At 51.2% G+C, this 16,276-nt stretch overlaps 1 protein-coding gene across 4 annotated transcripts; it reads right to left on the bottom strand.

Annotated features, from left to right (window-relative positions):
* Window positions 1–952: 952 nt before the first annotated feature.
* ZBTB48 (zinc finger and BTB domain containing 48) lies at window positions 953–13,342 on the bottom strand. 4 transcript variants are annotated; one of them, XM_066637340.1, is made up of 12 exons: window positions 13,253–13,342; window positions 12,239–12,277; window positions 8,752–9,444; window positions 6,450–6,733; window positions 5,427–5,538; window positions 4,194–4,286; window positions 4,015–4,101; window positions 3,396–3,550; window positions 3,144–3,280; window positions 2,400–2,564; window positions 1,702–1,790; window positions 953–1,296 (listed from the first exon to the last, which is right to left on the bottom strand). In XM_066637340.1, exons 1-12 carry the CDS (start codon window positions 13,274–13,276, stop codon window positions 1,006–1,008), a joined length of 2,169 nt encoding a protein of 722 aa, XP_066493437.1. In that variant the 5' UTR covers window positions 13,277–13,342; the 3' UTR covers window positions 953–1,005. The 4 variants fall into 4 exon arrangements, with proteins under 4 accessions (XP_066493437.1, XP_066493438.1, XP_066493439.1 ...); XM_066637341.1 differs by having other exon boundaries at window positions 8,752–9,441; XM_066637342.1 differs by lacking the exon at window positions 12,239–12,277 and having other exon boundaries at window positions 13,253–13,341.
* Between the last annotated feature and the right edge of the window lie 2,934 nt (window positions 13,343–16,276).

Genomic DNA, 16,276 nt, shown 5'->3' with positions numbered 1-16,276 from the left:
CAGAATAAGCACAACTCTCAAGACAGCCTTGGGGGACCTCACTTCTCATTTCCCTGCACTGTAAGAACTGCTGCTCACTGGTTCCTGTTCTTGAAACTTACTCCACTACTGCTACATTAACACAATAGCCTTGGGTAAGGGCCTTTGTCAAAACCTCTTTTGACACTTCAGGCATACAATGTCAACTGGATCACCTCTATCGCCATGCCTGCTGACGCTCACTGCATTCCAGAAGGTTCCTTTGCAGGAACTGTTCTTGTTCCCAGCAAGGCCCCTTCTTCCATGTGCTTCATAACTTTAATCATGCTTTCCATCAGTTTACACAGAGCAAATGCTAATCTGCCTGGCGTCTCAGTTCCTAGAGCTCCCATAGATCCCTTTTAATTAATTGGTACTCAGATTAGCTATATTCCACTTCTGTCACAGATGCTGATTTAAAGGACAGGTATGGGACTATTTGTTACACTCGCCATTTCACACTGGAAAACAACAAGAACTTTATAGCCATCTGCTGATCCAATGTCTAAAATCTTTTGCTTTCCTGCTGGAGAGCTGTCTTAGGGCCTAGTCCTATGGCCTCTTTCCAGCAATGCTACAACTGCAATGCAGCCTCAAGGTAGGGCAACAAATGTTACCTTACCTTGAGAAGGCCTTGTGACTGCTTCACTATCACAGGATGCACAACTGCATTAGCACTGGGAAGTTGGATAGGATGTAGCCCTTACCTAGCTCCCCAGGCCAGATAATTTTGGTCTTTCTTAAGAGCACCCGTAGTGACAGCTGAGAACTCTAACAGCTGTACAAATGCATTTGGAGGAACAGCAAGGAGCACTGAAAAGGACTGCAAGGAGTCTTCTGTGCCCTAAGAACCCCCCCGCCTCCATTCACAAAACGTTCAGAGCAAAGGCTAAATGCGTGCTCCATGCAGCGACAGCCACTGAAAGGCCAAAGATAGGTCTGCCCAGGCGGCATTTATTGGGGAAAGGGCTTTACAGGGACACAGTGCTACGTCTCGCAGTCATCCGGGATGGTGATGATAAGTGACTGTTCAATGACATCTGCAGAGGCAAAGTGCTCATTGGAGCAGAGTCTCTGTACAGGGAGCTCCTCACCAAGGGAGCTGTGGGCCAGCGATTCCATGATGACTTCCGCAGAGCCCACCTCCAGGACATGGGGGGGCTGCAGGGCAACCACTACAGCCTTCTCGTCCTCGATGATCAGATTCCGCAGTTTCCTCTGGCGGGGGTTATAGTTCTCTACCCGGTCATGGATTTCCATATGGCGCCTCAGGTGAGCCTTGAAAGGGACAAAGAGATGGTTGGGACACCCTGCCCAGATCTGCAAACACATTCTTCTCTATAAAGGTCAAGGTTCACTGGTAGACAGCCATGAGAGCTCGAACAACCCAAGCACTAGAGACTGCTAGGGGTTTATATTTGCTATATTTTATAGCATTGTCATGTCACAGAAACAACATCCAGAGAGGCAGTCTTGTCAGTCAGTTACTGCAAAGACTGGAATCTTACATCATCATGGAGTCGCTTTGGAACATGTTGAACTGTCTGACTGGGAAGAAGCACTGCAGGCTTTTGCCAAAAGAGAGTGGAGGAATTGCTGCCAGAAAGTTTGGTGTTACCCCCCCCCCCACTGCCCGACTCTAGGGCTAACTAATTCCCAGTCAGGATAGACATATGCAAATACCTGTCGTGTGAACTTGTAGCCACACTCCGTGCACTCAAACTTCCTCACGCCTTTGTGTCTGCGAACATGGACCCGTAGCTGCTCCACAGCTGAGGAGGCAAAGGCAGGTGCCTGTTAGGGGATTGCCCGGGAGCAGGGGGGGAGCACTGTCTCAACCTGGCATCACTGCGTGGTTGACTCCTGCTCACTCCGATGTCCCTTTAAGTCAGGCACTCTTAACCTGTAGGACCTGCACCCCTGAGACAGGGTCCAGGGCCTGCATGAGGTTAAGAAAAAATTTTGCCTTGACACATGTTTTTACTAGAGGATGCAATGTTTAAATTTGGCCCTCACTACTGATGGGCCAACAAAAGCCAATAATACCTTTTCTTATGAGCTACACAGGAGGCCTGAGGCACAAAAGGTTAAGACATTCTGCTTGAGTGGGAGAGAGGGACAGAAACTGGCAGCTTCCTGCATGCAGAGCATCTGCTTTACCCTCGAGTAACACAGCTCCTCCCCAGGCATCAGCTGGAGCCTTGCTTCCTGATGCCTCTTCTGCATGTTCTTGCTTGCAGGCAGCCTTGGAGACATTTTCCTTTCTGCTAATCCTCTGCAAAAGTAATCGATTTGCCTCCCACCATCCCCACTGCCTGGCCAATGAATGTCCCTTCTCATGCACACCTTCGTCTCTCAGCCACCAGCAGCCGACAACTTACCTTTGAAAGTTTTCCCACAGATCTGGCAATAGTGAGGCCTCCCCTCTTGGTGCCGGCTGGCAACATGCCTCAGCAGCGGGCCCTTTTCCGTGAACCTCTGGTCGCAGAACTCGCAGCTGAAGGGCCGCTCACCCGTGTGGGTCCGGTTGTGTTTATCCAAGCTCGCTGAGACAGGCAATGGAAAAGGAGTGAGAGGAAGGGCCTCTTAGAACGTACCCAAGGGAAAGCCTCTCAGTCTTGTCCTGCCACACAGCTCTGAATCCAGGGATCTGGCCCTCTCCTTCCCAGGCAGGAACAAGTCCCAGAGCACCCAGAACTGACAAGCAGGTCTCTCCTCACCCAACTCAGCCTGGAAGAGTCAGGATTTGAACACATTCCAACCCCAGCTGTGTTCCTGTGCCATACCGGAGCAGAGCCTGAATTGCTCCAACAGGGCGTTTCCACCACGGGATTTAAACATAAAGCAACTGTTTCCACTCCTGGTTCTCAGAGGCTGCAGCACCCTTGAAGAAAGGTGCTGCCCACAACAGGGTCGTCCCTCTTGCCTCACCTGCTTCTAACCATTGAGGTGGGAAAGGAAGGGGTCCTCCTGCTAGACCACAGAAGGCCACAGGCACACACCACTCTGGACCCAGCAGCTCACCACTGACTGGCAGCCCCAACTGCAGATGCTGCGGGAGACCAGGCCCAGGCCAGTAAATAGAGCACAGACCTGACTGCTGAGCTGCAGCTCTGTCCTCCTACCCTGAGTGCGGAAGGTCTTGCCGCAGAGGTGGCACTGGAAGGGCTTCTCCCCGGTGTGAGTCCGCAGGTGCATGTTGAGGTTGGCCTTCTGCGTGAAGGCGTGGTGGCAGAACTCGCAGACGTAGGGCCGTTCGTTCCTGTGGAAGCCAAGGGAGTGAGAAACTGGCACTGAGGGCACCCCAGCCAAGGCACAAAGCGCCGCAAGATCCAGAGGCCCCCAAGGACCTGCCAAGCATCCACCCCCATGCACACCTGTGCTTGGCCTTGATGTGCATCTGCAAGCCATTGCGACTGGAGGCACGGTGGCCACATTCCTCACAGACAAACAGCTTCTCTCCGCGGTGCTTGAAGGCCTCATGGAGGCGCAGCTCCGTCCGGGAGAGGAAGCACTTGGAGCAGGTGGAGCACTGCCGGCAGAAGAGATGGGATGAGACAGGTCAGGCGCTGGAGGGACTGCTCCTTGGCTGGAATGCCACAGCTCCTGTTGCCTGCCCCACTCGCTTGCAGAAGCTACTTGGAGGCCCACAAACAGCTCAGGACCTTGTCTCCATTGGGCAAGCTGCTGTTGCCCTAGTCAGAGCCAGGTACATCCAGCTCAGTGTGGCCTTCACAGACTGGGAGCAGCTCTCCAGACCTGCAGGCAGGGCTCTCTCTGCCCTACCTGCAGACACAGCTGGAGTGAGCCTGTCTCCTCCTGCATGCAGTGTCTGCTCTGCGACCTTCCCCCAAACACTCTGGCAGATCAGGGCTCCCTTTCTCCAGCTATCAATTTTGCCTTCTGTCCTGTCCTACTGCACTGGAAAATTACTGCCATGACCACTTCTCGAGACACAGCCCACTCGCCTCAGCCTCTGGAGTAGCCACAACATACCGCGTGTGGCTTGGGGGCCCCATGCAGCTTGATCAGGTGGCTCTGCAAATCCTTCTTCTGCATGAACTGCTGGATGCAGGAAGAGCACTGAAAATGTACAAGAGCTGCATTTAGCATCATGTGACTGTCAGAGTGCTTATGCCCCCACCCAGCCACATTCAAGGGCAAGACAGGCTGACCTTATAAGGCATCTCTCCTGTGTGGGACACCATGTGCAAGCGCAGCTCCATCCGCCTCTTGAAGACCTCTTGGCAGACAGAACAGGTGAAAACCTGGAAAGGAAGCAGATCCGTCAAGGTGCAGGGAGGAGAAATGGCATCACCACTCGGAACTGCCACCTCCACACAAAACAATTGGGGAGCAGACTGGGACAGCAGTGGGGAATGTGGTGGTAGCTGTACAGCTCTGCTTTGCCCCCCCCCCCCACCGGGAATGACTCCAAATGGAGGGGCTGCTTGCCTACCTCCCTGCCAGGCTGAGTGCTTTACCCTCCCTCCAGTTACGCCACCGGTTCCACTCCCTGACAGCTCCCATGAAATGACTGCATTGTGAGGGGGCTAAATCCCCTGCTTGGCCTGAACAAAGGTGTTGAGTGCAGCATTTCTGCAACTATTCAGCATGCAGAAATGCTTTGCAATAATCTCATGGTTCTTGTAACAACCTTGTGATGTAGTTTAGGTAGGATCAGGATCTCCTGGGCACAAACTGGGTATTCCCCGTGATGAGACACTGTGGCAACTGCTCCTTAGTATGGCTCCACAACCCACCCCCCCAACAGCCCTTTGGTGCCCCTGACCAGGCTCAGCCACAAAGTTCACACTCCAGGCTTTCCAACTGCCTTGGGCATGTGCCAGGGACCCACGACTATGTGAAGACTGACACAACTGCCCAGTCACCCCCTGTGGCTGCCACCACATTCCCCACTGCTGTTCATTAAGCCAGATGCTTTGAGGACACATCCTAGGCAATTGTTGGGGACCAGAAACAGCAACGACCCTCTTTGTCCCTGGGGCTGTTTTACAATTCCCAGATGTCCTGAACACTATGCCGTGGGCTGGGGCTTCTGGGAATCCTCAATGCCAGGGAAAGAAAGAGGAAGATATCCTATGCTGCTTCTCACTTCCCCTTCCTTGGTCCCCCCAAAGTGAAGTTGCCATGCTCCTGTGGAATGGTCCCAGCCTCCTCTGCTCCTGGTATTCCTGTCCAGTTGAGAGGAGGAAACATAGCAAGTTGCAAGAGGCCTATTCCTGAACGTGCAGACTGAAAGAGGGTATGAGTTGGACTAGCCTTGGTCTCCTCCCAGCCCTGTCCTGTGTACAAGACTGGTCCCTGCCCACCTACCCTGCTGAGTCACAGTGCTGCAGTTGCAGCAGCTCTGAAGGTGTTTCTCACCAGCTCCCCTCTCCGAATACCTGCTCTGAGCGGTTCATGCAGTTCCGGGCTTCATGCTCCTGCAGGTTTTCCTTCCGGAAGTAGCATTTCCCACATTTGGAGCACTCAAAGGGCTTCTCGCCAGTGTGTTTCCTGCAGGCAACGGAGAAAAAAAAGCCACTGAAAACCAGTCTGCAGGCATAGATACTGGGCTCCTGTCATGCAAGTGAGCCGACAGGACAGGAGCCAGCAATGCCACTGGTTTACCAGCTGCTTTGCAGGGTAGACCCAGAGCTCCTTCCTGCAACCCAGGACCAATCTGACAGTTAGTCTTCCTCCTCTGCCACTCTGAAAGGGAAGCCTCTCCTAAGATAGCACCTCTTGCAACATTCACACACATTGTGCCACGCCCAAGAAAAATCTGTGTCTTCAAAGTGGTTGTGTCACTCATTTGGAGAGGGGACTGAACCCTCAACCAACACTGACATATCTTCGATTAAGTGACAGCTGCAGCAGTGAGAGCTGAGGACTGGCTCAAGCATCAAGATGTATATATGCTTTAAGGGTGTACCTAAACTAAAACATGCGGGAACTGCAGCGGGGAAAGGTTTTAGCTCTTCCTTTGCATGAAGGGAGTTCCATGTTAAATATCCAGCAGCCTGTTTGGATATGGTGGGGTAAGACCCCAGTGCAAAACCCTGGAAGGATGCTGCCAGTCATTGTGCAGACCTTGCTGAGCTGGATGGACCAATGCCCTGAGAGGCAGCTTCTTACATTTCCAACAAACACATGTACAGTTACTTTTCAATTGACTGGGCTTTGAGGCTTACCTCCATGTGATGTGTGAACCAGCCCTCGTTTCCTGGCCTGGAAGCACAACAGTCAGGCCTAATTCCGCAGCAAGCATCACTAACAGAGTTCCTCGCCCATTTTGTGTATATGTGTTTGGATCCTGGCACCACTTTGGCTCTAGGTCACTGAAATCTATCACATTCTGAGCGCCTGAGCCCTGCAGACAGCTGTGTCACCCTCCTCCAATTCCCCACTCTGACACAAGAACTGACCTGTTGTGAACTTTGAGGTAATATTTGCTGAGAAATGACTTGTGACAGGTGGGACACTCAACAGGCTGAATTGTGCCTCTCCGGTTCCCCGGCGCTCTGGCCTCTAGAAGGGCACCATGGCCTGCAGTCTCAGAGCCGCTGGGCTTTCGGGTTAAGTGAGCTCTCCTTTTGGTCCTCAGGCTCTTCTTCTCAGGAATGTAGTCCTCGTCTGTTTCCTCCTTTCCCCTTCCTCCGTCATCCTTGGCAGGGAGGTCATCGGATTCCAGAACTGCAAGTGCTTCCCGCTATGATAAGACAGGGTGGTTACTTCTACACATCCAGCGCAACAGCACCTTGTTTATTGCCACAATAACAGAACCCTCCATGAGGACTGGCTGCTTGACCTGTTTGTGTCCCTGCCAATTACTTGGCCAATTGTGCTAAAAAATGGCCAAGTGTCTAAAGCATTAGCAGAACTGTTACGAGAGACAGGCATATGCTTATTACAAGGCTCTTTACAGGCAGGCCTGTAGGGCAGTGGTCTCCAAACTAGAGACTGTGTCCCAAAAAAAGCCCTCCCCATCCTGACAGGCGCTTACCATTCTGTGCATTGCCACATTTCTTTCAAGCTGATCTGGGCACAGGGATGCTCTGGGCAGTTGCGTCTATTGCCCAGCATCCCAGAAAGCTGTGCAGCAGCATGTCTGGGCAGATCCAACTGCCCAGAGCTTCCCTATGCCCAGATCAGCTTGAAAGAAATACAGTGACACGACGGAATGTTAAGCACTGCTCATGGGGGAGGAGGGCTTTTTCCCAATCCCAGAGCCAGCACGCGGAGCCAGCACGCTGTTTGGAACTGCTGTTAAAGCTGCATCTGTATCAATACTGCCTTGGACATTTGCTTCAGCAGTAGAAAAGACAACATATATAATTACAGAGCTTCCAGAATTTGTATTTTTGTATTGCCAACACCTCTGTTGTCTTGGTTTCTCAGATCATTACAAGAACCTGAGAATTGTGTCTGGAGGGACTGGATGGAAATGATTCAAGCCCCATAGCAGCCATATTTTCCCACTTGCATCCTGGAGTTTTAAAGTACAGAATCCTAACTTTCAACACTTGGGGTTATTAACCAGAGCTGGAGTTAAATGCAGCCTGTTGGAAAATGTAATTGGTAATCTGGGAACCATCCATGGCTGCCATCTCAATTAGAATAAACACAAATATGAGACATGTAGGGATCCTCTGGTTCACAACAGGAGGAGCGGCTGCGTTTTGCTAGTCACTTGCAGCCTTGAAGCCCACCAGGCGTTTCACAATCAGGAAGGTGTTATCAATGAGCCAACTGGTTAAGCTGGCTCCTTACTGTCTAGAGCCCAATGGTTCCCAAACTTAAGCGCCGGACCCACTTTTTATGTTTACCAAACTATTTTTTTTAAATAAGATCTAGAAAAAATGTTTTTATTTATTTATTTACAAGTAATAATAACCAGAAAAAGACCCTCAAACATTTATCTCCCTATATTTACATAAGCTTGCAAACTGCAGAAACTCAGCTCCTTGCAGGGCAGGTAGCAGTTATCTGATTTTTGAATAGCTTCAGGGCTTAAGGCAATTAGTTATCTGATCTTTCCATCAACCTTATAAGACCCACCAAAAATCAGGACGAAACCAACCAGTGGTTCCTGACCCATAGTTTGGAAACCACTGGGCTAGAAACTGACTGGCAGTGTCTTTCTGGGGTTTCAGGCAGAGAAGGTTCATTCCCAGGCTGACCTGGAGATGCTGCCAGGGGCCAGAACCTGCTGGGATCTTCCCCATGCAGGCAGGGGGCCTGTCACCAAACTATGACAGTCACTAGGAGAGGTCATAGTTTGGTGACAGGCCCCCTGCCTGCATGGGGAAGATCCCAGCAGGTTCTGGCCCCTGGCAGCATCTCCAGGTCAGCCTGGGAATGAACCTTCTCTGAATCTTAAACCCACAGCCACAGGACCCCGCACAATCTGCATGTGCTTTCCAAGGAACACCTCAAACCTTCCGCAACATGCAATTATTCTGCGGGAAATGGAGTGAAGCGGAAAGGGTTCCTAGAGAACCATGCTGGAGTTCCAAAGCACTCAAAAATGCAGTAAATCCACAAAGCCCAAATACCCACCTCCCATTGGGATGCCCTCCCCCCCCCCCAACAAGCACCAAATTTGTATTGATGCTATTTTGTCTCCGGCAAGAACAGGCCTGAAGAGGCCGTTAACATCCCTCTAGCAAGAATGCAGTTGTAGAGGACAAAGGCAATCCCTTTGTAGGACATGACTCCACACGCCACCTCATAACTGGCGCCTGCGTCCTCGGTGGCTCCTCTTTTCAGTGGCCTGTTTAGGTCTGTACCTTCCGGTGGGCTCTTTCCTTCACCTGCATTGCTCAGTGCATTGGTTTTGGGAGCCCTTTTCAACCTTTCCCGAAGGATACAGGGTCTCTCTCTTTGGCCCTGAGCCACTTGGCTGCCCTGGGTGCAGGGGCTTGGGCTGATTTCTTGGACCGAGTCACTTGTGGAAACAGCCTTTGGGGCAGGTTCGGCTGGAGTGTCTGCAGGCTCCTTGGGGCAGCTGCCAACCAGGTTGCTCTCGCATGAAAGCTGGCCGTTCTGATCACCGCTGTCCAGGTGCTTGGGCTTGAACTCTTGGCACAGCCGGATGGCTTCAGGGACAGAGAGCTCCTTGGAGGCCAAGAGAAGCTTCCCCCAGTTCTCCGGTGTGATCGCCAAGTGCCCCGTGTAGAAGAAATCAAGAAGAAGTGCAAAGATCTCCACAAAGGTCTCTGGCAGAATGACTCTACTGGAACAGCCATCGTACATGCTCCGGAAGAAGGAGCTGCAGCAGGCTAGGACGCTCCAGTGGGCCTTGAACACCAGGTTGCCCACTGCTAGTGTGGCATCACAGTACTTCCCACTCTCCCGCTGCTTGTTCAGCTCCTGCAGCACACGCACACTGTGCTGGACGAAGGAGCCCTCCATGGCCTGCTGGGAGAGAAGGAAAGACACATGGTAGGCAAGGGAGAGCGCATGGAACCCCTCACCAACACCCCCCATGCGTGACAGAAAGTTGACCTTGCTGGGGCAGGTGTGAAAGAGCAGATGACGGAGTGATGGGACCCTGCCAAACACCACACCAGGTTGAGGGAGACAAGGAAAAAAATGGGAGGAGAAGGATGAAAACGCTGAGTAAGGATGTTGAGTAAGTGGACACAAAAAGAGGAATTAGGAGGCTGCCTACAGCTGGCCCAAGACCTGAGACAGATAGCCAAATGCTGCCTTCATCTGGTAATGTCCCATCCTCTGCTCCTGATTTGGAAAAGGAGGACAAAGAAGGAGAAGAAGAAGTACAGAAGGCAGGGGAGTTGTGGGTTAAAGCATCTCTGACTCCTCCCTCTTCTGCTCCTTTTCTGGTTCACTGAGCAGAAAGAGCAGTGGTGGTGGGTGGGTGGACAGAGGTGGGTGCCCCCCAACCAATCTGTTGCCTGAGGCAACTAGCTTAGGGTGCAGTCCTAACCCCTTATGTCAGTGCTTTCCAGCACTGACTTAAGGGCAATGCAGCTCTGAGGTAAGAGAACAAACATTCCTTTACTTTGAGGAGGCCTCCGTGAGTGACACCCAATTGCAGGATGCAGCACACGTCCCATTGGCACTGCTATGCCAGTGCTGGAAAATAGTGACATAAGGGGTTAGGATTGCATCCTCAGTTGGCCTCATGGGTGGGATATCCCTGAAAGAAGCAGATGATACAACAGATGATCTGATCAGATGTGGGTGCTGAATGTGCATGTAAATTGCTTGCTTTTAATCAAGTGCATTAGAAGGAAACCTCCTGTAGCACAGATGTGAATCTCATGTGAATCTCATAGACCAGGCCCTAAGCAAGCACAATTTCAAGAGATGGATGAAATATACAAGCAACCAAGGTCTGGTCTTTCAAATCTCATGCTGGTTTTTGGTTTTGAAAAAGTCCAGAACACAAGGCTTTCTGCACTAAAGGCTAAAAACCTTAGGGCTCTTTGCAGCCATTGACAGCATCACCAGCTGAAGCCACAAACGGGGGGGGGGGGGGGAAGAGATGATGCAAATCCACATGGTAGTCTTGTGATCAACAATTATTAAATCTCCCACTCCACAAATATCAGAGAGGATCCTGTTGCATGAAGCCAATCAATCCACAAAGGATAAAATGAATTAAAAGGAAGAAAACAAAAACAGCAGCTCTGCATACTTTTTTTTACTTATAGCAGTGGTTTTCAAACTCGGGGAGAGTTTGAGCCACTGTGAGTGCTTGCGGGGGCAGGGGAAGGCAGTGGCACAATCCCCAGGATCGCACCGCTCAGGGGTCTGCAGGGGCTTGGGTGCACTTACCCAAGCCTCCTACAGCCCCCCGGGGATGCGGGGAGCCCAGCACGACCTTCTGGAGGGCTCCCCGCAGCTGTGAAAGTAAAAGTGGAGCAATCGAGCTCCGCTTCTACTTTAGTGGAGGCGGGACGTGATTGCTCCGCTTTTACTTTCACAGCTGCAGGGAGCCCTGCAGAAGGTCGCTCTGGGCTCCCCGCACACTGGGGAGGCTGCAGGAGACTTGGGTAAGTGCAGCCAAGCCCCTGCAGCCCCCTGAGCTGCTGCCTTCTCCCTGCCTCCAGGCTGCCCCTGCCCCTTAAGGGGGCAGAAGCCAGGGCCCACAGGCTGGGACATTGTGACACCCCAGTCTGAAAAGCCCTGACTTATTGTATTTCCATCCCACTTTTCCTCCTCTGAGGAAGCCACCAAGGTGGTTTGCAATGGTTTAAAAAATACAAGATAACAATGAAACAATAAAACTCTCAAGCCAGTGCTGGGCTCCAGTATGATGAGCTCCCTCTGGCCTTGGCCTGTCACCTTTCCTCCCCTCAGGATGTATGGATCCCAAGCAGCCTCAGGAAGGTGGGACCTCAATGGGACTTACTTCTGAGCAAGCAGGCGTAAGGATTACTGCACAGGACATATTAGGGCGGGGGGGGGAAATTGGGATGAGAGAAAGAAAAGAGGAGGTGTTTGTCTTCCTTATATTCATGTTAATGGACAAAGAGGCATTTTGTTCTAAAAGCAGCACTGCTTAAATCTTGCAGTATGCAGGGACCCTCTGCACTCGGTCCTCCCAGCAGCTGGTGACTGGTGCCTCTTTTGGGTCTTTCCCTAAGCTTATGAGCCTATGTCAGGCAGGGCTCCATTTACTTGCAGTACAAGCGTATAAATGTTTACTCAGAAGTCCCACAGGGTGACCAGATGTCCTCTCTTTCAAGGACATGTCCTCTTTTTTCGCCTCATGTCCTAAAAAAGAACTTTAATGTCCTCCTTTTTCTTGTGAGCAGCCCCTGCAGGCAGCATATAGCCCTCCTGTAATTAATAAGTTATAGGTAATATAGTTTTAGATTTAATAATAAGTAATATAGTGTTTAAATTAACCACATAAAATCAATATATGAGTGTTTTCAGCTTTTATTTTGTCATGTCCTACATTTTTCTTGGATAGCCTACATTTTGGGGTGCCTCATCCTCTTTTATGGTTATGACATCTGGTCACCTGGTCACTTCCACTGTGTTCAGAGTATATAGGACCACAGCTTTAGCTACTTAGTAACCTGCTTTGTGAAATTATGTTGCGGTGAAGAAGCAGGATACATGCATTTTTTCATCATCATTAACAATAAACAACATGGATTAGTAATTTAAAAATTAGTATTCAATTTCCCATCATTGCGGGCTGCAGATTATTTCTTCAATAATAGTTATATCTCACCTTTCCTCCCACAAAAAGAAAATGGGAAGCCCAACGCATCTAATGACAGGGAATTAAAATGCGACAATGACTAAGAACTGCAAGAAAAGGAGAACTTGCAAGCGCTACAAACAATATAGCAATAAGGAATGATACAAGCAGCAAGCAGAAGATAAAATAAGGGGGGGTGGCAGCAGGGACTGGTTCAGGTCTATCCATAGGGAGTGGGCAGAGCTGAAGGTTGCCAGGGTCACCCCCAGTTTGTCCCTCCTGCACTAGACCCCAGAGAGTGGCTGCCAGCCAGTGCCAGCAATCTTGCGCTGGAGATACCATGGGTCTGACTCAGCAGAAGGCATAAGTACATAAGAGAATTCCTACTGGATCAGGCCAAAGGTCCATCTAGTCCAGCTTCCTGTATCTTGCAGTGGCCCACCAGATGCCTCACAGCCCAATCCTATGCATGTCTACTCAGAAGTAAGTCCCACTAGAGTCAATGGGGCTTGCTCCCAGAAAAGTGTGGATAGGATTGGGCTGTCAGAGAGCACACAAGACGCCTGCATCCTGGTGCCCTCCTCCGCATCTGGCATTCTGAGGTAGCCTCCTTCTGAAACCAAGAGTGGCATATGCCCATCAAGGCTTTTGCCCCATGATGGACTTCTCCTCCAGAAATCTGTCCAAGCCCCTTTGAAAGGCACCCAGGCCAGAAGCCATCACCCTGCAGCAGGGTGTTCCACAAATTAACTATGCGCTGCCACAAAGACTAGAAACTGCAAGAAGAGGAGAGAACTTGCAAGAGCTGCAAGCAGAAGACAAGCCAAGGTGGGGGGGGGGCAGCAGCAGGAGGGGCTCAGGGCTGGTTGCCAGGGTCACCCCCACTTTGCCCCCCCAAGAAGCTGCTGCCAGCCAGTGCCAGCAAGCCTGAGCTGGACAGCCCCTGGGGCAGACTCAGCAGGAGGCAGCTGGGGGAGAGGACTTCACCCCCAAAGTCGCTCCCCCACATTGTCAGTGCACCCTCCCTGGCCCCCCACCCCTTACCTCAGCCATCTCCCCGCCCCCCATCTACAGCGCGCACAGCACAGGCGAGGAAGGAGAGCAGAGCCAAACTACCGCCATCTTGGTCCGGCAAGGAGCGTCGTGACGTCAACGCCCACAGGCGGGGGAAGGGAGCAGAACTGCAGAGTGTTGTGGGCGTGGCTATGCTGATTAAGGGGCGCGGCTAGGAAGAGCGCTCCGTGCCCGCCCTCCCTCTGGCGTCCAAAGCTGAGCCAGAGGCTTACAGCCCAAGCATGTCTACTCAGAAGTTGTTGGCATCCTTCAGTCTCAGAAGACTATGTGTCACGCTCTGAATGGTGGTTCTGGAACAGAGTGTCCTCTCCAGTGCGTAGATCTGGAGGACAGACTGTTACCCATGCAGCAAATCCCCCCTCTCCACGTCGCTGAAATGGTCCAATGGAAAGGCAGAGGCCAATACGGTATCGCAGGAGTTGCCAGAACGTGACTGTGCTCAGCCATGAACTGCCTCAGGGACTCCGGCTCCGGATTTTGCCTCGAGGTTGTCTCCTGAAGCCTTTTCCATAACTGGATGTAGCCACAAGGCAGTGGAGGTTTGGGATCAGAGTTTTCCTTCTCTCAGATGAGCTGCCTCCCCAGGCTGACGAGTCCCATCTACCCGGTGGCTGTTTAGTCGCCTCTTACGACAAGTACAGCCAAACTGAGGGCCTATTCTTATCCCCAGCCCCCAGGGGAATACCCAGAAGTCAATTATAGTCAATGGGTCTTACTCCCAGGTAAGTGTGGCTAGGACTGCAGCCTCAGAGCCCAAGCCTATGCCTGTCTACTCAGAAGTAAGTCCCATTATAGTCAATGGCACTTACTCACACTTACAAGTGTGGATGGGATGGTGGCCTCAGAGCCCTATGCTATGCATGTCTACTCAGAAGCAAGTTCCACTGGCGAGTCCCAACCCCCAGTTTGGGAACCACTGTGGTACTGCCTTATCAAAACTGGGTTTAATCCTGGGTTTAATTTAATCCTGGGTTTAATTTAATCCTGCACAGCCTCTTCTCACTGTCTTGCCCTGAAACTCCTGAGGCCAGCCTGCTACCTCACCAGGTTGCTGTGAGTACCCAAGAGTTAGGGGGAAACAGGGTGGGCAGGGGCAGACTGGGTCTTAAGAGGGGTGGGGGATTGACAGTGGGTCTCCAGTCTCATACTTTATTTCTTTGTTGGGGTTGTGGCACGAAAAAGGTTGAAGAACACTTTTTAAAATTGTTTGCTCTAGTAATACTTTTACATAGCATTTATATAGCATTGAGTGTGCAAAATACTTCCCTTGAGTCTGGATTGCAAATGCTTTGGGGCAGGGTCCTGTGCTCCACATGAAAAGCTATGTACATTGATGTAGGCTGGTAGCAGAATAATGATTCAGTTCTATGGCTTGTAAACAGTCTTGAGCATCATAGATAAAAGTGTTGTGCACATCAAAATGGATGTCCAATGAAATATAAACCTGGCACCTGCCTCTCTGGGCCACTGCCCTGCAAGCCTTTCTCAAAGCCCAATCACCTTCCAGTGCTATTTTCTCATTGGCTGGAGTTCTGTATAATCCCTCTGAAGCCAACCCACCACCCTTGTTTTGCTTCATCCTCAGCTGGGCATAGTCATGTTCAATGCCCAAATTCCTGCCACTGTCCTCCACCAAGGACAGCATCCCATAATACAGCAAGTCCCCACCCTGAACCAGCATCAATCTTCCCTACCCCCAGTCCTGGACCATTTGTTGCCAGGGCCAGCCCAAGACCTCCTGGTGCCTGAGGCAGTATGCCAAATGCTGTGCCCCATTCCCTGGCATTGTGCCAATCTACATTTCTCCCACTCCCTAGATTGAAAAAGAAAGAGGGGATGGAGCAGAATCTCTTCCTTTTTCAATTGAGGGGTGGGGGTTTATAGACTAGCAGCTCTCTCCAGTCACGAGACCACCCCAGTTGGCCTCATGGGTGAGCTTGCCCTGGTCAGTTCCCATGCATGGTTTTCCTTAAAGAGGGGTTGGACTCTTTACCAGAGATGTTCCTTGTATTCCAATACCTGCCCCTAGTAAATAACTGTATTGTCTTGATTTGCCACTTGGGGAAAGTTTCTAGAGGATATTTCTTTAAAATGCTATTTTTCTCACCTGAAATGCTGAAAGCAAAGGCTGTTTGGGGGTCGGGAGAGTTGATGCCTCTTGTCCCCAGTGCACATGCACACTTCTGGCCTTCCATGAATTTGCCCAATGTAACCCCCTTTATAGCCATCCACGTTAGCAGCCAGTTCCTACTTAGAACCATGGGAAGCATACTGTTTTGTTTATACCTTTTAATTCAAAATTGCCAAGCGTACAGATCTGTGACAACATTGACATGTTTTGTGAGAAAGCACAGCTTTATGTATCTTCCTCAGCTGGAACTGTTGATAACATATTGTAGGCCAACTTGTGTCTTCCTGGTTCATCCCTACTCAAAAGAACACACATCCTCTATTTTCAAGCCCATCCAGGGCAGGCTGCTGTGGGGCAAATCCGGGCAGCATAGAGCCGGCAAAGGGGAGCTGTCGCTCGTGGGGGTGCGTATGTGCTTAGGTGGTGACACAGAGTGGGATGTTGCACAGTATGGGAGGATCCCTGTTGGTTTTGGTATTTGATCTCTTTGTGCTTTCCAGAAAGCCCCTTCATGGTATGTCCTTAGCCCCACCGCCCCCCGCAACTTTCCAGTGCTTGAGATGGCATGCCAAGTGCATCCCCCCCTTCAGATCTGGTAGGTCACAGAAGTGCTGCTCTGAGGCTTTCTTGGGCTTGCGTGCTTGGAACAGCAGCTAGTGCTGGGCTCCTGGAGGAGGCAAATCCCACCAGAGACTTTAGAGGAGCTACTTTGGCCAAGCCCTCCCAACCTTCTGCGGTTCCCCTCAGTCTTCCATTCATTTGCCTGCTCTCCTGTGCCCCAACGCTCCTCCTGCTCCCTGCCTTGCCTGCCTTCTTCTCTCTCCATCTCTCCGAACTGAGCACACGCTCTTGCCCTACCACAT

This window comes from Tiliqua scincoides, chromosome 9 (assembly GCF_035046505.1).
Source record: "Tiliqua scincoides isolate rTilSci1 chromosome 9, rTilSci1.hap2, whole genome shotgun sequence".
Classification (NCBI taxonomy): domain Eukaryota; kingdom Metazoa; phylum Chordata; class Lepidosauria; order Squamata; family Scincidae; genus Tiliqua; species Tiliqua scincoides.
The sequence above is the reverse complement of the archived record's forward strand: the minus strand, read 5'-3'. Positions and strand labels throughout refer to the sequence as shown.